The following is a 23,105-nucleotide window of genomic DNA, read 5'->3' on the forward strand; positions in this document are numbered from 1 at the left end:
GGGATATCGATTTGATGGTAAAAATTAGGTAAAAATTAGTTGTGCAATCTTATTTTTATTTGTAAGTGTTGCTTCATTGAATTGTTAATTAGTAAACAAAGTTGTAACTTTTCGTAGTGACCATTCCAATATGGCGGTCTCTGAGGCCGCACGTTAGCTGTAGATTTAACTAGCTAACGGTTAATATTTTACATTGATTAAAATTTGAAGTGCAATAATAAATAACTGAAAAGATGAGTGACTTTTAATTGATATATTTAAAAAAAAATTAAACATCAACATATATATACATATGTATATCCGTACTTACACATGTTCATACACATATCCATACACATGCTTGAAGAGTTATTCTCGAAGAAGTTAACACACTCCCGAAGAGGTTAACAATCCCACTTAGCTAATAATAAACCACACAAGGTGCACTAATGAATTTCAATAATTAAACCAAACAGAAGGAAACTGCAATGTAGCTCGTAGATCGGTAGATAAGATGAAACAGAATAGAATGTAATTAAGTCAGATTTAAACGTTCCTGAGGATTTCTGCGAAAACATAATCGGTTCCAAGGAAGAGAGCAAGGTGCACGGTAGTATATTCCTGTTCCAAGAGAAGCAGGATAATAGGAAGATCTCTCCTAGATTTCCGTGGCGAAACAACGCGGATTCGAGCGTTTCAAACCTTCCAAGCTCCTCTTCGTTACCGGTCTACCGAAACAAAACTACCTTTAAACCGGTTCGCTGAATTAAAATTTATCTACGACAGTCTGAATCATTCCGACGGTACAACGAACGCGTTACCTACGACACGGTTCAACAGACAACTCTTCTGTTATATTCATTTAACACCTTGCCACGTGAATAACCGGTGTTAGGATACGTGTCCGTTTTCCATGGAGAGGTTGTCGACTGGAGGTTTTTCGCTGGTGGACACTGTGGTGACGGCTTGGAGTGGATTATGTAAGGTTTGGTAGGAATATTTTGGGTTTAGGGATTTGGAGAGCCTCATGTTACAATTGGAGGGACAGTAACTGTGGGGACATTAACTGTGGGGACATTCACTGTGGGGACATTCACTGTAAGGACAATAATTATGGTGACACTTCAGGATGAATTGTGTAAAGTCTGGTAAAGAAATTTTGAAGCTTAGGGATTTGGAGATCTTCACACTAAAACTGTAGGGACACTAACAGTGAGGACAGTAACTGTGGGAACAGTTTAGGATGGATCATGTAAGCTCTGGTAGGAAAATTCTGGGGTTCAGGTATTTGAAGATCTTCATCCATCAACTAGTAATTGCGGTGACACTTCAGGATGAATTATGTAAAGTCTGGTACAAAAATTTTTGAGTGTAGGTACTTGGAGATCTTCATCCATAAAATAGTAACGACATGTAATCGCATCCCCTTTCTTTTTAATTAAAAGAAATCTTCCAAAGATACCCCACACCCTTAGAGTCCCATGAACTCTTAAAGAACTAGGGCCAGCGCATAACCCAGTAAAACATTCCACATCAATTTAAAAAACAAAGAAATCGCGATCGGTTTCCGCCCAATTGTGAAATCGACAGCCAACAAAAGACGTCGACGGTTTTGACGAGGTGACAACAATAGAAAAAGGCACACCTCGACCTGGTATGCGAAGGTGGCGCGACGTCATTGTACGAATCGAAGAGTCGTTCAATTCGTTCAAAGTGGAAGACTCGGTTAGGCATTCTAATTAACCGGCACTGCTTCGTTACGATCTTAATTGGTGCACTGGATTGTTCTGTAGACTGGTTAACCGACCATCGGCTGGAACAATGGCCAGAACGGTCCGGACCAACCGGTGTAATTACCTGTTTCGCAATCGTGACGCTTTCACGAGTATTCAAACGCGCACCTTCTCTCTCGCGTTATCGCCTACGCGAAATTATACTGGCTTCGTCAAAAAGATACCTCCTATCAGATAACATTAATTCAATATTTCATTTTTTTTGGCAGATGAAGTTTCTTTGACCTTGTCAATTTGGGTGTTTTACAGTTGATCATTTTTAACCTCTTAACCTACAAATTTTTCGGTGGGTCAGTCGGAACTGACTAATCAGAGCTATAATATTAAAATAAAGAAAGTTGAAGTATTATGTCAATTTGGTATTATGTAATCGACTATGCATTGTACCATATCAAATTGGATTTGAACTCCAAATTGAAGCATATTAAAAATTCGAGTAAAATTGACGGAGTAAAACTGAAGTTTAAGGGCCTCATTGGTTAGACTCGTCAGAATAGTGCAAGGGGTTAAAGTAGCATACTTCAGCAATGATTACATTAAAATTATTTAAGGTTAAATTGTAACTTACTAAGAAAAGTATAAAAAGTACCCGTCATCAGTAGACTTCACCACAGGGTGAAAGTCGAATTATCAAAGATGCAAGATTGAGACAGATGCGAATATAAACAAAATGGCCGCAGAGAAACAAATCAAACAACCTCAGAATTAAACCAAAAACCTTAAAGTTCAAAATACTTGAATATCAATGCAAAAAGAATTTGTCTAACTCGTATTACAGAACTATAACCAAGAGGTGTTGAAGTTCGTTCAACCACATCGAACATCCTCCTTCGCCCAGTGTGAAGTGACCAATATCGATCTCTCGTGGTGATTTGTTCCGTGACGATGACTCCAAGTAATAGCAGCTCGTGGCGAAGGATGATGATTCGTTGAGGGAAATCGTCGATTCGTTAGAATTCGAAAGCGGTTACGTTTCTACCGACACTTAGCCTGCTGGACGCGGTCTGAACGTTTTCCAGCCGGTGGCGAAAGAAACTGCGTGCGCCATTAGAAAGGGAGAAAAGTTACTATTCCTGTTATTTTTTTTCAACTGCAATTTAGTTGCAAAACGTCATAGTAATTGCCTCGTTAATTGCGTGTGTGAGATATGTTCTACTTCGCTGTTGTCAAGCTCTTTGTACAGGTGCATTTATTAAAATTTATAAAACAGGTGCATTTCTTACTATGTTATTTGTTTAATTTATTGGTTTATTTATTGGTATATTTACTGGTAGTTGTTAATTTATTAGTAGTCCCAAGTCTCAAACTTCCAAATTCCCAATTTCCCAAACTAACACATCCCCAATTCTCAAGTCCCCAAATTTCTATATAACCCAAATCTTAAAATCCCCAAATCCTCACATCCCCAAATCCCTACGTCCCCAAATTCCCACATCTCCAAATTCCCATATAACCCAAATTCTCACATCCCCAAATCCTCACGTCCCCAAATCCTCACGTCCCCAAATTCCTACGTCCCCAAATCCTCACGTCCCCAAATCCTCACGTCCCCAAATTCCTACGTCCCCAAATCCTCACATCCCCAAATCCTCACATCCCCAAATCACTACGTCCCCAAATCCTCACATCCCCAAATCCTCACATCCCCAAATCCTCACATCCCCAAATCCTCACGTCCCCAAATCCTCACGTCCCCAAATTCCTACGTCCCCAAATCCTCACATCCCCAAATCCTCACATCCCCAAATCCTCACATCCCCAAATCCTCACATCCCCAAATCCTCACATCCCCAAATCCTCACATCCCCAAATCCTCACATCCCCAAATCCTCACGTCTCCAAATTCCTACGTCCCCAAATCCTCACATTCCCAACTTCTCACATCCCCCAATCCCTACGTCCCCAAATCCTCACATCCCCAAATCCTCACATCCCCAAATCCTCACATCCCCAAATCCTCACGTCTCCAAATTCCTACGTCCCCAAATCCTCACATTCCCAACTTCTCACATCCCCCAATCCCTACGTCCCCAAATCCTCACATCCCCAAATCCCCAAAATCCCAACTCTTCAATCTCCCCCACAAAAATCCCCAAATCCCCGAAATCCCCCAACCCCTAACCAAATAACTCAGCACAATACCCATCGAATCCATAAACCCAGCAACAGTCCCAAAGACCATATTACTTTGTCGAAGCGAAACGATAGAAAACTCGTTCACGAGTCGTTTGCATTCCCCGTCGCAAATAAGAAACGATTTACGAGACGAAAGTTATGCATAGCGTTACACGTAAGGATGTGCCGCACGTTAGTCGTCCCGGTTCTAATGGCTGTTTGAACAGCGTTTTCTTTTTTCCCCCGCTGCTCGTAATAACTTTTTTGCGCGACCATAAAAGAAAACGTCTGCGTGCGCTTCCATCGAGAGGAGAGAAAGTGTTGACCTCGATACAATGGCCGTTCGATGAGGTCTCGAAACGCGTTATCGCGTCTATCGAGGTCGTAACTCGTGTTTTTAACCCGCGCTCAAGATGCTCGCCGTGTCCGCGTAATTTAAGCGCTGTTTAATATTCGAGGGAACACTGTTCCACGATGTTACGAATGAAAACAAGAGAAAGAATTCCTTCCGTGGGTAAATCGTACGGTTCTGATCGTAACTGGAGTACGAGGGACGTTGAAAAATCGCGAGTAGGCAGAGGTACTGTTAGTTTCCCATCCTTTATATGCACCTCTTTATAAATATTAATTAGATAATGTAATACGCTGATCCAGATTGCATTCGCTGGGTACACGCTTTTCGAATATTAATGAAACCCGATGAAACGGACAGTTATGCAACTGTGTTGCGCGACGCGTGCTCACTTTTCAAACTAATTAACGTTTCTTTTATTTTAGTTGGACTTTTGTTGTTGCAGGACGTGATGAGCGAGTACGAACGAATTAAGCGTTCGTGCTTGAAACGAGGGGAACTTTGGGAGGATCCAGAATTTCCGGCGACACAGACGTCTGTTTTCTACCATCAGACACCTCCTTTTCAGTTCCAGTGGAAGAGACCGAAGGTAATTCTTGTAATCACCTAAATCTACCGTAATCATTAGAGTGAATTAACGATTGTAGGAAGGATAAATGTTAGATGTTATTATATCGTGGTAGGTTGCATTGTCTTTGATGGATTTATCCTTGCTTTTGATTACATATGTAGAGTACATCGTTCATTACCAACATAAATCTTTGATGACGAAACGTAATTCGATAAGTAAATTAAAATTAACCCTTGATCTCGGTTGTCCCCACAGAGGGGACATTTTAAATGGCAAAATAAATTTTCAAAGTACAAAGGGTTAAATATGAAGTTTTTGGGTTCTCATTCTGCAAGTATTGTAAGAATTGTTATTCACCTCATCTTTCTTTTAATTTTCACTTATACCAAATTATGTCATAATTATTGTGTCCTTTTTATAATTTTTTAAATTTGAACTGTTACTATTTTATCTACGTGAACGAACTTTAGAGCAAATTGAACTGAGAGTTCATTCTGAGGGTAGAAGTCACATCGGTTTGCTCTAATTCCTACAGAACGGAAGGACGAGGAATCTGAAACCCAGGAACTGTAACGGAAACACTGCGCAGCCTTGACACAAAGTCTTATGTCTTTGTCGTCTGCGTGTTTATAATCGCGTAGCATCTTTACTGAGCGGCACAGTAACTAACGGGTCTTTTGCTGACAGAATTGTGTTATATAACTAACGAAACGTTAATTGCATCGCTAATTATGTCCGCAAGAATCTCAGTTAATTGAACCCTGGTAATGAAACAGGCTGCGAATGACTTTTTATAAAAACTGCTTTTGGTTTGGAAAACAGATGTCTGGTATGGTAAACGTAGATGGTAAAATTTTCGAGTTTACAATTTTTTGCAATTTCCAGTTTCTTAAGTTCTCAGTTCTTGAAGTTCTTAATTGCCCAAACTCGCAATTCCCTATATTGCCAGTTTCTTAAATTTCTAATTTGTCGAATTCCCAACTCCCCAAATTCCCAACTCCTCTAATTCCCAACTTCTCTAATTCCCAACTTCCCAAATTCCCATCTTCCCTAATTCCCAACTTCCCAAATTCCCATCTTCCCTAATTCCCAACTCCTTAATTTCCCAATTCTCCAAATTCCCAACTCCCCAAATTCCCAATTCCCCAAATTCCCATCTCCTCTAATTCCCAACTTCCCAAATTCCCATCTTCCCTAATTTCCAACTCCCCAAATTCCCATCTCTCCTAATTCCCAACTCCTTAATTTCCCAATTCTCCAAATTCCCAACTCCCCAAATTCCCAATTCCTCAAATTCCCAACTCCTCTAATTCCCAACTCCCCAAATTCCCATCTCTCCTAATTCCCATCTCTCCAAATTCTCAACTCCCCAAATTCCCAATTCCCCAAAAACCATAACTTGATAACAAAATAACGAAACTAAGTGAAGAGAGTAACAATGAACAATAAATTGACTGCAACTACCTAAAAACTCTATACGTATCGTATCCGCCATTTTGAATCAACAGCAAGAACAATCTATGCTTACATCCCTTCAAACTTAAAAATCCCTTAAAAATCATGTTTCCGTTTGTTCATAGATACATATCGTAACTAATTAATACACGAATCAGATATCAGGTACATATATTACATAATTATTGAATAACAAGCTTTCACTACGAGTAATATGAATGCAAGAGGTAAACCACAATTTAATGGCCGATGATCGTGTAGAATCTCGTCTGTATGTGCACGGTGTATCGTGACATCATTCGATAGCGTTTAAACGATTCTTTGACTCATGTGTTAGTCACTGACGATCTTCCGTTTCAACACAGGATATCCAGTTCATCGTTCCTCCTCATCAGCCGTGTCACGCTCTCCTTCGATCCTTTCCGGTCGCGCCAAAGCGTGCTAAGTAAACGCCTGTCTCGCGTAATAGCTGTTGCGTAAACGCAATCGTCGACCTTGTCGTAGAAACACGCCACGATGTCAGTAGCTTTTATTACGATCGTTATACGCAACATGGAGAACCATAATGTACCGTTCCAGAGGCTAAATAAGCTCCAGTTACAGCGTTGGGCCGCGTAGGCAACGTCACCCTGTACTCTTTCGCGTTTCGCAATTAATCCGCAACGTTGTTCGTTTACTCAATTGACCCTCGCATTGTGCATCTGGGTCTCTAATGACACCGACGTTACTAGGACATAATTGTTACCATTCGTATTTTAGAGAATTTTTTAGGTTGAGTAAATGTGGAGGATGTAGACATTTTTGATTTAGTTGATTTAGAGTCTTCGCTTCTTAATTTTTATTTGCAAAAATTTATATTATTTATGCGCTATACAAAGAACATAAAAAGGACAAATCTTGTCCATTAAATAATTCTTCATATTTATTCAGGAAATAGACTGACCAAAAGAATTTGTAAATATATGAACAAAAAGTTTAAATCACCAATTCAAACTCAATGTAAGTTTGTCATATAAATTAAATTTATTTATTTAACTTGAAACAGTATTGCAGAATAGAAGTAGTACGCTCGTGACAATGGAAACGCGAATAATCCTTAAGGCTTCAGTCACGTTCTGAGATTGTAATTAGCCGTAATTAACGGCAGCCTGTCACGTTTTACGTAGTCTAAATCCTGCGTCGAACGATCACGAGGAATTCCGTGAAATTGTTCCTTTCTTCTGTGACCGGAAACAACGTGAAAACCGTTTCGAAAAGAACGATAAAAAGTCGGGCCGTGCAAGAAATGTTCGCTTCGAAGGTTCGATGCGAACAACCCATTGCAAATTGCATTCCTCGACTTGTCTGCGAATAATTATGTGCCGCCTGGACGTAAAACGGTGCGTTATATAATCAGCCTTTTGTTCTCGGACTGAAACTTCCAACAGGTCCTGACAAATTAATACCGTGCAACACGATGCAGATATTTTAATTGGCGAATTTTTTCTGTTTCAAGGTCACAGGATGTCAGTCTGAGTATCGTTGTATAGGTGTACATGTGAAGAATGTATTGGAAATAATATGTGTACACGTACTCACATATGTGTGTGTGTACATGTTTTCTGTTGTTCAAAGTCACAGGATGTTAATCTGAGTATAGGTACACATGTACAATGTATTGGAAGTATATAATACCTGTAAACATATACATGCATACATGTGTACATGTATGTTTACATGTATGCATACTCAATATATTCACATGTATGTACACATGTATGCATACTCAACACATTCACATGTATGTACACATGTATGCATACTCAACATATTCACATGTATGCATACTCAACATATTCACATGTATGCACACATGTATGCACACATGTATGCATACTCAACGCATTCACATGTATAGATGCATACACATATGACTTACGTCCATTCTAATTTTATTATGTTTTATTGCAGGAATTATGCAATCGTCCAATATTTGTGAGCGACACGCCAGCCCAGTTCGACGTGATACCCGGGAAAATGGGTAAGAAGTATTTTCAATGACGTAACTATTTTCGTAAAAGTTCAAAAACTCCCCAATTCGCAACGGAGTAAAATAACACACACTGAAATCATAAACTTGACAAATATAAATTAAACCCAAGAAGCAGAAACCTCTCGCACAGTCCAATGGCAATATTCTTGTAGAAATACTTTCACGTGTTCCGTTTTAGCTCGTAGCCTCACGACTTATCTTCCAACCGCTACATTATTACTAGTATGGAAACACGTATCGATACTCCGGTCGACTCTCTCTATGAACGACCTCGAAATCTTACAAACCCTGAAAGCGGCTCCGTAACCTTTGACGAACGTGGGAGATAAAGCGTGGTCGTTTCCATGGACGCCATGGTTCGTAGGCTAACGACTTTCTTCTTCGTGATGGTTCCACGTGTGAGAAAGAGTACAGCTATTTTAACGGTGTACTCGATATTACTGGCGATTTAATTAACCAACAGTGACGATAGCCAGTGTGCATTGTGTGATAATCGTCTCGGGTATCGTTTTTACATCACTATGAAAGAATGTGGATGACAGAGGTACTCAAGATTGCTAATACTTCGTGATTCATTTTTTGTATTAACTTCTTGTTACTTGTGAATTGCAGATTATTGTATGATACAATTTTGAGATACGCTTGGAGGTAAAATTTTGTGCGGGTTGGAAGTTTAAATTTGGGGGAAATGGAGGAATAGTTGGGGTGCAGGGTTGTGAATAGGTTGGTTGTTTTCAAGTGTTCAAGTGAGCGTATTTGCACGCGTCGAATTTCCACGCGTCGTATCTCGACGCGTCGAATTTCCACGCGTCGTATCTCCACGCGTCGAGTCTTCACGCGCCGAATCTCCACGCGCCATATTTCCACGCGTCGAATCTCCACGCGACGTATTTCCACGCATCGAATCTCCATGCGCTGAATCTCCACGCACCGTATTTCCACGCATCGAATCTCCACGCGCCATATTTCCACGCGTTAAATCTCCGCGCTTTGTATCTCCATGCGTCGAATCTCCACGCGCCGAATTTCCACGCACCGTATTTCCACGCGCCGAATTTCTATGCGTCGAATTTCTACGCGTCGAATCTTCACGCGTCGTACCTCCACGCACCGAATCTCCACGCGTCGAATCTCCACGCGTCGTATTTCCACGCGCCGTATTTCGACGCGCCGAATCTCCACGCGTCGAATCTCCACGCGCCGAATTTCCACGCACCGTATTTCCACGCGCCGAATTTCTATGCGTCGAATTTCTACGCGTCGAATCTTCACGCGTCGTACCTCCACGCACCGAATCTCCACGCGTCGAATCTCCACGCGTCGTATTTCCACGCGCCGTATTTCGACGCGCCGAATCTCCACGCGTCGAATCTCCACGCGCCGAATTTCTATGCGTCGTATCCCCACGCGCCGAATTTCTATGCGTCGAATTTCTACGCGTCGAATCTTCACGCGTCGTACCTCCACGCACCGAATCTCCACGCGTCATATCCCCACGCGTCAAACTTCTATGCATCAAATCTCTACGCGCTGAATCTCCACGCGTTGAATCTCCACGCGACATATTTCAACGCGTAAAATTCTCCACGCGTATTCCTACCAATATATTACCAACCAAAACATCGACACCATAAATAAATCCAGGAAATTTAAGCGAACTCAAAGGAAAATCCTAGTTACGCCAATGGATGAGAGCAGCAGGCAGGCCAAGTATAGACGAGATCGTGGAATGCATCGCGAACTTAATCTGGTCCCGTAGAGAAGCCGTGTAATTCACGAGCGTGTAGCAACATCGTGGACGGAAGTCGAACGATCCAGGAATTCGTGCAAGCGCGTTCTGAAACACGCGGCGATCGCGGCAGCGTGTCCCGTTAGCGTGCATAACCACGTATATAACAGCACGCGCCAGCGACCGAGATAACCATACACTCGATCATCTCTTTCTTTTTTTCTTTCATTTTTGCCCTACATTGTTACGACTTTCGAAATTACTCCACTTGTAATCTGAATCGAAAGTGAATCACTTGTATTTCATTTTATACAGTATTTGTCAAAGTATGTTGTATTTTAGTAATTCGTATTTGCAGGTTGGAGTTAGAATGGGACATTTGTATATGTACATTTGTTGGAGTTTGATGGAAGGATTGATTGATGAAGACTGTTTTGATGAATGGATGGTGAAATAGTACAAGTTTGCATGTTGCAAGTTTCTTGCATTTTGTAATGCGAAGGAGTGTGATTGATGTGTTAGACCGCCGTTGTATGGAAACGTACTGTAACTCCACGCCCTATAATTTCTTACGTTAAATTTACTGTGCGATGTAATTTCACGGGTTGTATTCTAATCTTTATTATATTCTAATTGTACTCTGCGGTAGATTTCTACGCAAAGGATTTCTATGCGTTAGATTCTTCACGTGCTATCATGCCATGCATCCTATCTCCACGCGTTGTATCTCTACGCATTACATTCTCCACGCGCCGTACTTCCACGCATCGTATCTCCACGCATTGTAGTTCTACGCGTTAGAACTCCATGCGTTGGATTCTCTACGCGCTATATTTCCATGCGTCGAATCTCCACGCGTCGAATCTCCACACATCGTATTTCCACGCACCGCATCTCCACGCGCCGTATTTCCACGCGTCGTATCTCCACGCGTCGAATCTCCACGCGCCATATCCCTACGCGTCAAATCTTCACGCGTCGTATCCCCACGCGCCAAATTTCTACGCGTCGAATCTCCACGCGTCAAATCTCCACGCGCCGAATTTCCACGCGTCGTATTTCCACGCACCGAATCTCCACGCGCCGTATTTCCACGCGTCGTATCTCCACGCGTCGAATCTCCACGCGTCGTATCTCTACGCGTCGAATCTCCACGCGTCGTATCCCCACGCGCCAAATTTCTACGCGTCGTATTTCCACGCACCGAATCTCCACGCGCCGTATTTCCACGCGTCGAATCTCCACGCGCCGTATCTCTACGCGTCGAATCTCCACGCGTCGTATCCCCACGCGCCATATTTCAACGCGATAAATTCTCCACGCGTCATATTCCTACGCATTAAATTCCCTACGCATTGTACCTCTACTCTTTCGATTCCCCACGCGTCCTGTCTCCACACATTGACTTTCTACACCTTACACTCCTCACACATTAATTTCCCTACCAAGTTAATCCCCCACACATTACATCTTCTCATATCACATCTCCACACGCTATAACTGCCCATGCTACACCTCCCACAATTTTCCCGCCATTTATTGTACCCAACACTCCATCTCCGCGCCATAAATATTAAAACTGAAAATCTCGTATCTAATCATATTCAGAAATATACCGAAACATGCACGAAAGTTATAGACTTGGAAATTGGATTAAATGCCTCCGTGATTATAGACGTTCGTTTTTCCTCGTTGATTTGAATAATCAGGCCATCTCTTTTCCGCTCTACAAGCGCCGCTGGCACAGATATTTAGAATCTGATGGGAAAAAATGCAAGCGTGACGCGATAGTGTTGAACTATTATTTTAGTATATGATTAATAAGTGAAACACGCACATTGGTGAAATAAAGCCATCGGAACTGTCACGGAATTGTGTTACACTCAGTAATTGCGATCGGATAGTCCTGAATAGGCCATCGTTTATTTTCATGCGGCTCAGGGAAAGCTGATCGTCGGTTTCGCATTAATTACGGATCACTTTCCCGCCATTAGCAAGTTAAACGATCCCCGTTTGATGGGATAAGGCTGTTGAAAGATCGTTCGTCTACGAACGATGCTCGTTAAAGTCTCGTTTCTGCTTCTGTAAACGAACTGCGCGAAATCTTCGTTGCACAATATCATTTACTGTTCTTGACACCGATATGTGCGTAAACATCCAATATCGTTATGGACGGTTCTTTTTGTGCGAACCTTCGACCAGTATTACAAGAACGACGAGTTTCGCAGACGCGCAAAAATATTTGTTTAAAGGAACAAAAATTAAATGATTATTTCGGTTGTTATCGGAAGGTTGGCGAAAGTGAATGAGCACACGGTTTAAATAGAGACACTCGAGGTGATATTACGTGGAGGATAAACGATCGAAAATCGGTTGTGTTTTATAGTGTTTGACCGTGGAGGTAATTTAATTTGACTGGATAATTTAAATGCGTCGGGCATGTAAAATTGATGTAAGAATTCGAGATAAGTATGCGCTATAAATATCGGTGTTATTATGTTGTTATGTGGTAGCTTTTTACGGATATGTTGGTATGTACAATTTAGTTGGAAAATCTTAATTGGGGGAGTGAGAATTAATTTTATTGGGAATTCAAGGTTTCTAAGTTTTCTAATTTTCATTTTTCCAAGTACCTAAATTCTCAAATTTCCAAATTCTCCACTTCCTAATTTCTCAACACCTAAATTCGCGAATTCCAAAATTACCCTATTTCTAAATTTCCTACTTGCTAATTTGCCAATACCTAAATTTCCGAAATCCAAAATTCCCCTATTTCCAAATTTCCCACTTCCTAATTTCGCAACACCTAAATCCCCCTATTTCTAAATTTCCCACTTCCTAATTTCCCAACACCTAAATTCACGAATTCCAAAACTATCCTATTTCTAAATTTCCTACTTGCTAATTTCCCAATACCTAAATTCCCGAATTCCAAAATTCCCCTATTTCCAAATTTCCCACTTCCTAATTTCGCAACACCTAAATCCCCCTATTTCTAAATTTCCCAACACCTAATTTCGCGAATTCCAAAATTACCCTATTTCTAAATTTCCTACTTGCTAATTTCCCAATACCTAAATTCCCGAATTCCAAAATTCCCCTATTTCCAAATTTCCCACTTCCTAATTTCGCAACACCTAAATCCCCCTATTTCTAAATTTCCCAACACCTAATTTCGCGAATTCCAAAATTACCCTATTCCTAAATTTCCTACTTGCTAATTTCCCAATACCTAAATTCCCTAATTCCAAAATTCCCCTATTTCCAAATTTCCCACTTCCTAATTTCGCAACACCTAAATCCCCCTATTTCTAAATTTCCCACTTCCTAATTTCCCAACACCTAAATTCCCCAATTCCTAAAATCCCCAAATTCCAAAACTTCCACATTAATCGTCGATATTTTTCTACTCACATAACATCATACCACAAAATCTCGAACCAGTCAACTTCATCGTCACGTGTTCCGATTACGTTTCTCTCGGAAGTCGAACAATTAAATAAAGCGTTACGCAAGCGAACGATTTCTGCGATTTCTTTTCAACGGATGATCGAACGTGAGAATCCATGAGTAAACACGCGGGAACGAGTAATAATTATTCGATAAATTATGGAAGAAATTGTTCCTTTCACGGCGATGAACTTCATGAAAAGCGAAAGAAACAGATTCGTAATCTCAGCTCGACGCGTGTCGTAACGTCGTGAGAACACTTTCCGAGATCGAATAGCGCCGCGACGCTATTTATTGCCTCCTATTCGATTCACTTTCCTCGAACGTGTCTAATCGCACCGCTTGTTACATGTTTTTATCGCTGATATATTCGCAAATATTCATGTTCCGATTTACCGTTAGTAATTAAAATACCATTTTTTCAGAGATTACGAACAAACGCGGATAAACGTTCTCCATTACGCAGTCAATTAATTAACGATAATACGGAGCTCGTAAGTTTACTCTTCACAGCCATTAGTCTGGAGTTACATGTAACTTCTTTAATACCAATTTCGCGTTAAAAAGCTACTGAGTAGAAAATTAGGATGCGTTTCCTTCATTCATCAGCCGTAGCTCAACCTCTCATTGTTTACTATTCGGTCATCTTTAAACATGAGGTTATCTTATGCAATTTACACATAACACTTCGTTCGTATTCAGTAAAAGTTCATTCAGTAATAGGAGAATGAGACTTGAGACTTATTAGTAATGTTTGCTTAACTCACTTTTGTAAATATATTTATTCTATTGATAAACAAATATTGGTTAATAAATATTTATAGTCATATGAAGTACCCATTAGTAGCCAGTTCATTTAAGTTCATCAAAAATCTCAAGTAACAATCTTTTGGCAAAAATCTTTAAACACTGATGTTATGGGCACTCAATGATATTTTTGGTATTAACAAAAAATGTTGCTTTGAAAAATTTTATATTGTCGAAGTTATTATTTTTCCACTATTAATTGCCACTATTATTACTCTATTTATACTTCATACTCTCTGCGTCATATTCTCATTTGTATGCCCCTGCTTGTGTATCATATTCCCTGTTTAAGACATGTAGCACACAATAAAAGCTGAAAATAACCATGTCCCTGTACGTGGAATAATAATACGAGAATGTAGAATAATAGAATTATTTTGCAGGTGATAAATGGTTGGTATCATGTCTCGGAGTACTCCACCTGAGCAAAGGATTGTTCTACCGAGTGGTACCAGCTGATCAAGGCTTCGGGAACACCGGTGAACCACCAGGATCACCGACCGCAGAATATGCCGGGGTCTTCAGATTCCGATTATGGTGGTGTGGTGCATGGGTCGAAGTTCTGGTCGACGACAGGCTACCGACGATTCATGGACGACTGGCGTTTGTGCAGAGCCGTCACAGTGATCAATTCTGGCCTGCTCTTCTCGAGAAAGCGTACGCTAAGTGAGTACCATCTTAAATTCCTAACTTTTGTGAGCTTAGGTTGCAATGTTAATCATCCCTTTATTAAGATATTGGGCAAAGGGTCTGAACTTTCGAGTTTGATACATTGCAAGCTTTTTTGGTGTCACTTCAAAGATGACAGAGATGTCAAAAGATGGCTGCACAGATGTTAATCGCGGCTTAAGGTGTCTCTCCTAAGTTGGAACACCATATATGGAAATTAGGCTCTGAACCTCTATTAGACTCATAGGTTCTGAACTTTCGAGTAAGATACATTGCAAACTTTTGTGGTGTTACCTCAGGTTGCAAAGATGTTAATCACGTTCTTAAGGTGTTCCACCTAACATGGAACACCATATGTGGAGATTCGACTCTGAACCTCTAATTAGACTCATAGATTCTGAACTTTCACATAAGTCAGGTTACGTTACAAACTTTTATGGTATCACCTTATGTTTGCAAGGATGTAAATCACCCTTATAAGATGTTCCACCTAAGATATTAAACTCTGAACCTCTATTAGAGTCATAGGTGAACTTTCAAATAAAACTAGTTACATTGCAAACTTTTGTGGTGTCACCTTATGTTGCAAAGATGTTAATCTCAGCTTTAAGGTATTTCTCCTAAGATCTGAACCTCTATTAGACTCATAGGTGAACTTTCAAATAAAACTAGTTACATTGCAAACTTTTGTGGTGACACCTCAGGTTGCAAGGATGTTCAATCACCCTTTTAAGGTATTCCTCGGTATTAAGCACCTTAGGCTCTGAACTTTCGAGTAGAGATAACTTACACTGCAGACTTCCACAGTGTAAGTCACCTTAGGTTGCAAAGCTGTTAATCTCCCTTTTAAGGTATTCACCGCCTAAGGTATTGGACACCGCAGGTTGTGAATTTTCAAGTAGCAAGACACTTTAGATTGCGAACTTTTATAGTATATCACCTTAGGTTGCAAAGCTGTTCATCTTCCTTTTAAAGGTGTTCACCTTAGGTTGCAAACTTTATGTAGTGGGTTAAATTGCAAGGTGTCAAGATTAAGTTTACTTTATATCAGGTTGCAGAATTGTAAGGCATATTAGATTTAAAAAATTTTTAAGGTGATTAGGTTGTGAAAGTTTGCTTATAAATATGTAAGATAAGGTAGATTATAAATAAACAAGATAAGGTTAAGTTAGACAACGAAGATGCAACTGCATGTTGAAGAACATAAACTTGAAAATAATACTGAAGAGTAACAATTTTGCAACACAAATTTTGTCATCGCTATTCGACCAGCGATCGCACTGGATTTAAATCGTATAAGGCGATAATCAGAGTTCATCGTTCGATCTGTAAGGTCGATCTTCGTGTTAACCTACCATCAACGTCCACCTGGTGAACGCCCACGCCGCCCACCGGAACTTACAGAATCGCTCGTAGTAGGGCGAAAGTTATTTGCGTATTTGCATATTCCACGGTCTTTCTCGCAAGAGACTCGTGTTGACACATAAATTAAATATCATGCGCCGACAAAAACCAACTGAACGATTTTATAATAAGTGACAGTAATTAACATATGAAAAGTATCAATGACGAATTGTAAACTGACCTTAGATGTCCATGGAAAAGATATTTTACAAAGCACATATGTGTAATCGTATATGATATGTATTGTAATTAGTCATCTGGCAATAAAATAGAAATCCCTATTTCACTATCAGTAATTTAATAAAATAGCAGCAGTTACAGCATTAGCATAAACATAACTTAATAAAACATCTCAGTGAATAAATAAATAAAACGAAACTGCACAACATAAAATTAATCAAAATTGCCGATTAAAATATGTAATTTCAGGGCAGGTATCATAAAACATACATCATAAATTACCGGGAAGGTAGATTAAGCGGTCTATTTTTGATCCTGGCACCATAACAGTTAGGATAACGAAACGACTCGTAATAGGGTGTGTGGAAAACGCATTAAAAGAACCGGACGTCATATCGTAAGTCGAGAAATTTATTCGGTGTTGTCCCATAAGATCTACGAAGCGAGTGATGGTTCCGCGCGATTTCTCCCCCGAGGTGGAAGATGCGTTTACGCGGACGAACGAACGACGGTGACCGGTTTTGCCGGAGGTCCTTGCTCCTCCTCTTAATCTTTCCTCTGATGATCGTTCCTCCTTCCTTCTTCTCTCCTTCACCTCGTTATCCGCTTCTTACTTGCTTCCCTTCTTCGGCTTCTCTCCGTTTCTTGCCATCTATAAGCTCCGGGCTGGGCGTTGCTCTTGAAACGACTGCAACGTGACGGCCTCGAAGAGGAAGACGACCTCGCGATCCAACGGACGAAAGAAGAGCAAGATCCGCCGATAAGGATCGCGGAGAATCCTGTGCTCCTTGCTTTTTATTTACGTGACTGTGCACGTGACAAATTTCATTGGCGATAACGCGATATTTACATCCCTCGGGCGAGTCGGGGTGTTTTAGTGTTGGCGGCGGGGGAAAATGACGATGTAGCAGATGCCAGTGCGGGAAATGACGATGTAGAGATTGGACGTTTGCCATTTATGATGATGTGGGTACTCCAGGTTGATAGCTACGGGCTCGATATTGCCACGTGTTAAATTGCTACGGGTTGCTACATGTTAGATTACTAACCGGTGGATTGCTGTATGGTGGATTTCTAGGCGGGGGATTTTCACCAGCTGAATTAGCATTTATTATATTTTTACGAGGTGGATTTTTCACGCGTAGAATTTTTCATGTGTTGGAGAGCACGTGTGGAATATCTACGCGTTAGATAGCCACGCGTTGGATAGTTACGCGTCGGATTTCTACGTGTTGGATATCTACGCGTGGAATATCTACGCATTGGATTGTTACGCGTTGGATATTGGCGCGCTGGTTTTCTACGCGTTGGATATCTACGCGTGGGATATCTACGCGTTGGATATCTACGCGTGGAATATCTACGCGAGAAATATCTACGCGTGGAATATCTACGCGTGGGATATCTACGCGTTGGGTTGCTACGCGTTGGACATCGGCGCGTTGGTTTTCTACGCGTTGGATATCTACGCGTTGGATATCTACGCGTTGGATATCTACGCATGGGATATCTACGCGTTGGATATCGGCGCGTTGGTTTTCTACGCGTTGGATATCTACGCATTAGGATTTCTACGCGTTAGAATTCTACGCGTTAGATTGCTACGCGTTGGATTTCTACGCGTTGCAGTTCTACGCGTTGGATTTCCACCCGTTAGATCCCTACGCGTTATATCATCATGCATTGAATTTCCTCATGTTCAATTTTCACGCTCTGAATTTCCATACGATCAAATTCTCACGTGTCAGATTTTCACTTATCCAATCGACTTGCATTAAATTTTCCTGCGTTGAATTTTGACGTGTTAGATTACATGTATAGATATATTATACTACCACAAACATCTCTATACGTTATATCAATACATTATACACATATATAAAATGAAAGTTGAAACAAAGAAATAATATTTACTATAGTACAGAGTGGAAAAACAACCCACGTGTCCCACATAGCTTATCTATATAACCAAAAAATAAAGAAATCGAATATAATATAAAATAGAGAAAGAACCTAAACATCCTATCTCCATAACCTATAATAAACCGCAACAAAGAAACATAATAAAACATTGCATAAAGTGAAATAATAGGATCGGAAGTAAAAATAGGCTGAAATAACAAGATACAAGGTATAAATTTTATTTGAATAAGAGTTTATTTTACTAAAGCCTACACTTGCGTCGAAGGACGCTCACGAACTATAAGATTTTCGAATGATAGTTATCCAGGAGCATCAATTATCCGTACTAACGTTCAATTACCCTTGGAACGGTGGTTGTACTGGGAAATTGCTGTATTCAAACCTGTACTTGGCTAGAAAATTGATGATCGTCGTCGAATAACAAACATCTTTCAAAGTTTTGTCGCAACGTGTATTAGCAAATTCTATTACGAGTTTCTTGTATAAAGGGAAATCGCATTTTCTGCACACGCGTAATACATAACTAATGTACGGTGTACAAGTGTGTACAGTCTTGGTCAAATCTAATTTTCTTGGGAAAAATATCGAGTTCGCAAGAGAAGGGTATTCTTTTCGGTCATTTTTGCGAAATTAGAAAGTAGGGAAATTTGGGAAATCATGGAAATAAGGGAAGTTAGGGAAGTTGGGGAAATGAGCGAGATTAGGAAGGTTAGGGGCTTGGAGTATGGGGATTTGAGATTTAGAGAATTGGAGTCTAGGGATGTGGGAATTTAGGAATTTTGGGATCTAGGAAATTTTGGGATCTAAGGATTTGGGAGGTTTAGGGATTTTTGGGATCTAGAGATTTTGGGGATTGATGGTTTTGGCATCTAGGGATTTGGGATCTAGGGATTTGGGGATCTAGCGATTTGGGGATCTAGCGATTTGGGGATCTAGAGAGTTGGGGATCTAGGGAGTTTGGGATCAAGGGAGTTTGGAATCTAGGGAGTTTGGGATCTAGAGAGTTTGGGATCTAGGGATTTGGGGATCTAGGGATTTGGGGATCTAGGGATCTGTGGATCTAGAGAGTTGGGGATCTAGGGAGTTTGAGATCTAGGGAGTTGGGGATCTAGAGAGTTTGGGATCTAGAGAGTTAGGGATCTAGGAAGTTGGGGATCGAGGGAGTTGGAGAGCTAGGGATATGGGTATCTAGGGATTTTTGAATGTAGGAATTTAGTGATCTACAGATTTGGGAATCTAGGGACATTGGAATATATAGATTTTGGGATGTAGAAATCTGATCACACAGGAATTTTCAAATACGAAAATTTGGTAATTTAAATATCTATAAATCTAGGAACGTGTCTTTCAAAATTTGCGAGTGCTAAGAACTGCAATATTTAAAAGTATAAAAATTCAGTAATGTAAAAATCTGAAGACTCGAAGAATTAACAGTTTGTAAAATTGAAGATTTAGGAATTTAAAGAATTTAAACATTTGTACATTTCAAAATTTGAGAGTGTACTTTTTAATAGAAAACCACTCCCGACGATCATTCCGAACGATTTGACATTAATCAGTTGCTTCGTACATTCAACAGCGAACGGAAGTCATCGAGAGACAGCGACACGTTATCAATTATTAATGAATCCCGACCTCGATTCCTTTGCGAACGCTGTTGACCGATGTATACATATAATCGTTAACATAGGTACGAAACTCGCGAGGCAACATTATTATACGCATCGTTTTCTTCTTTCTTTTTTTTTAAAGAAGCCGATTTAATCGGACTGAAAGTTTGCATTTCGAAAGAATCCAACAAAACCACGAGAAATATGCAGGAAATTTATGAATCACTTAATTAAACCATGACCTCATGGTTTAATCATTTTTACAACCAATCTCTCATACGGGAAACCGGTTGGTTATTTCAGTTAAGTACTTGATTTTGTGCTTTCGATTTTTTTAAATCAACAATGCTTTTGCTTCGAATTATAAAAATAATTTTAACGTAAATTATAATTGCTTAAATATTGAATAATAGAAATAATGAAATGGGAGAATTAAATAAAAGGAAATAAAATTAAGTATTAATACTAAAAATGAACTAACAATAAGATCATTAAAATGAACAAGGTAGAATTGTTCAACCAAATAAAACAAAACCAAAGCAAATTGCATGAAGTTACATTAAAGTAAACGAAATTCCTAATTAAAACAAAACAGTTAAATATTCGCGTTTTAAAAATGAAACGAGTTCGTGGCCCATTAAACAAGATTGAAACGAGTAATTGAGGACGAACGCGATGAAACTTCGTTGGTTTCATTTCATTAAACAGCAGAGAATTTGCAGATCATATCTCGTCAGCACGTTTTTACACGTGATAAATTCTATGGTACAAACGTTTGAATAAAATCCAAGCGAAGATTGAGACTTCATACCTTACGGCGATACCGTCTAACCAGCCATTAAAATCTCCGACTACCGCTGTTCGTTACATCGAGAAAGTCTTCGGACAAAATGATAAATAAGACACTTAATTTGCTACTTAATTTCAACTTGATATCAGCCATTCTCTGCAATTTCTTTATTAAGTAGTAAGTTACGAATTGGATAATTTTTGTGAATTTTTTTATTTATGGATTTCTAGATGTTTGTGAGGGTCCAATTTATAAAGTTGTACTTTGACAAATTACTAAGCTTAGAAATTTTCACATTCTTTAATCTTTTTAATCTGCAAGCTTTTAAATTCTCAAGTTTCAAATTTACAACTGTGAAATTCAAAGCTCAAATTCGCAATTTATAATAATAAATAACAAGTTAATAATAACTTAACAAACTTGCGAAGTTCGTAGATTTCCAAAATCTCTGTATTTCAAGATCTCTCAATCTTCAAATTCCAAAATTTACAAATTAATTGTCAATTCTCAAACTTCCCAAATTTGTAGATTTCCAAATAGATATATTATCAAATTTCTAAATTCTCAAGTATCTACTTCCAAAAATAGCTACATCCTCTAATCCCTACGTCCTCAAATTCCTACATCCTCAATACTCACAACTCCAAATCCTCATATCCTGTGATCCCTAGGTAACCAAATAAGTATATCCCGAAACCCGTTCTCAAATTCCTATATACCCAAATTCTCACATTCCCAAATTCCTATGTCCCCAAATCCCTGTATAATCCAAGTCCCAGCATTTCCAAATCCTCACATCCCCAAAACCCTGCATCCCCGAATTCCGACGCCCCCAAATCCTTACATCCCCAAATTCCTACGTCCCCAAATTCTCACATCCCCAAATTCTCACATCTCCAAATTCCTACATCCCCAAATTCCTACGTCCCCAAATTCCCATATAACCCAAATCCCTACGTCCCCAAAACCCTGCATCCCCGAATTCCGACGCCCCCAAATCCTTACATCCCCAAATTCCTACGTCCCCAAATTCTCACATCCCCAAATTTCTACGTCCCCAAATTCTCACATCTCCAAATTCCTACATCCCCAAATCCCTACATCCCCAAATTCCTACGTCCCCAAATTCTCACATCCCCAAATTCCTACGTCCCCAAATCCCCATATAACCCAAATCCCTACGTCCCCAAAACCCTGCATCCCCGAATTCCGACGCCCCCAAATCCTCACATTCCCAAATTCCTACGTCCCCAAATTCTCACATCCCCAAATTCCTACGTCCCCAAATTCTCACATCCCCAAATTCCTACGTCCCCAAATTCTCACATCCCCAAATTCCTACGTCCCCAAATCCCCATATAACCCAAATTGCTACGTCCCCAAATCCCTACGTCCCCAAAATCCTGCATCCCCGAATTCCTACGTTTCCAAATCTACACATCCCCAAATTTTCACGTCTCCAAATCCCTACGTCTCAAAATTCTCACATCCCCAAATCCCTAACTTCCCAAATTCCTACATCCCCAAACCCCTGCCTCCCTAAATCCCTACCTTCCCAAATTCCTCCGTCCCCAAATCCCTACCTCCCCAAATCTAGGATTTCCCAAAATCCCCTACTCCTCCTTCCCAAATTATCCAAATTATCCACCTACCCAAAAGTATACCCTCTAAATTAGTATTCCGCTCGTTCCATTTCAATGCACCGCAAGTTCCCCGAGCAACGGCTCTGGTTGACACACTTCTTTCAACGATGAGAGAACCACTCGTTGACCTTTCCTCTTTCACGATAACCTCGTAGATCCGTCGATTCGAAGCCGCGGTTCGTTGAATCGGGCCTTATTAATTATATCTCAGCGTCGGCATTGAAATCAGTTAGAAAGCTCGGTGCATTCGCGTGCCAGCACGTGCAGCGATAGAATTAATGCTCCCCGCGATTTCCATTAGAAGCCTCTGGTTTCGCGCCAAACGGATCGTTAACCGAAACGCAATACGCGTTCTGTGGAACGACCCTCGAATAGGAAGTTTCGTTTTTAATTACTCTGTAACTATTTTATAACGATCCACCGTGACGTTGTGTATTTTTATCAACGACGTGAAAATGTGATTTATGAAGCTTACGATTCGGTGAAGAATGTTGTCACGGTTCAGTCCAAGTACAACGCCACCGGATGATACTGTAACAATGCACGTTGTAATTAAGATTGTTTTGTTCTTTTTTTTTGACTCATAATTGACGGTGTAATAAG

General features: G+C 40.2%; 1 protein-coding gene across 1 annotated transcript in view; it reads left to right on the forward strand.

Annotated features, from left to right (window-relative positions):
* Positions 1–23,105, forward strand: part of CalpC (calpain C) — a 47,060-nt gene that overhangs the window by 13,806 nt on the left and 10,149 nt on the right. The window contains exons 2-4 of the mRNA XM_076529543.1: positions 4,685–4,828; positions 8,216–8,285; positions 14,667–14,949. Coding sequence (XP_076385658.1) covers positions 4,685–4,828; positions 8,216–8,285; positions 14,667–14,949 — 497 coding nt within the window. The remainder of the gene's footprint in view (positions 1–4,684; positions 4,829–8,215; positions 8,286–14,666; positions 14,950–23,105) is intronic.

This window comes from Megachile rotundata, chromosome 3 (assembly GCF_050947335.1).
Source record: "Megachile rotundata isolate GNS110a chromosome 3, iyMegRotu1, whole genome shotgun sequence".
Lineage (NCBI taxonomy): Eukaryota > Metazoa > Arthropoda > Insecta > Hymenoptera > Megachilidae > Megachile > Megachile rotundata.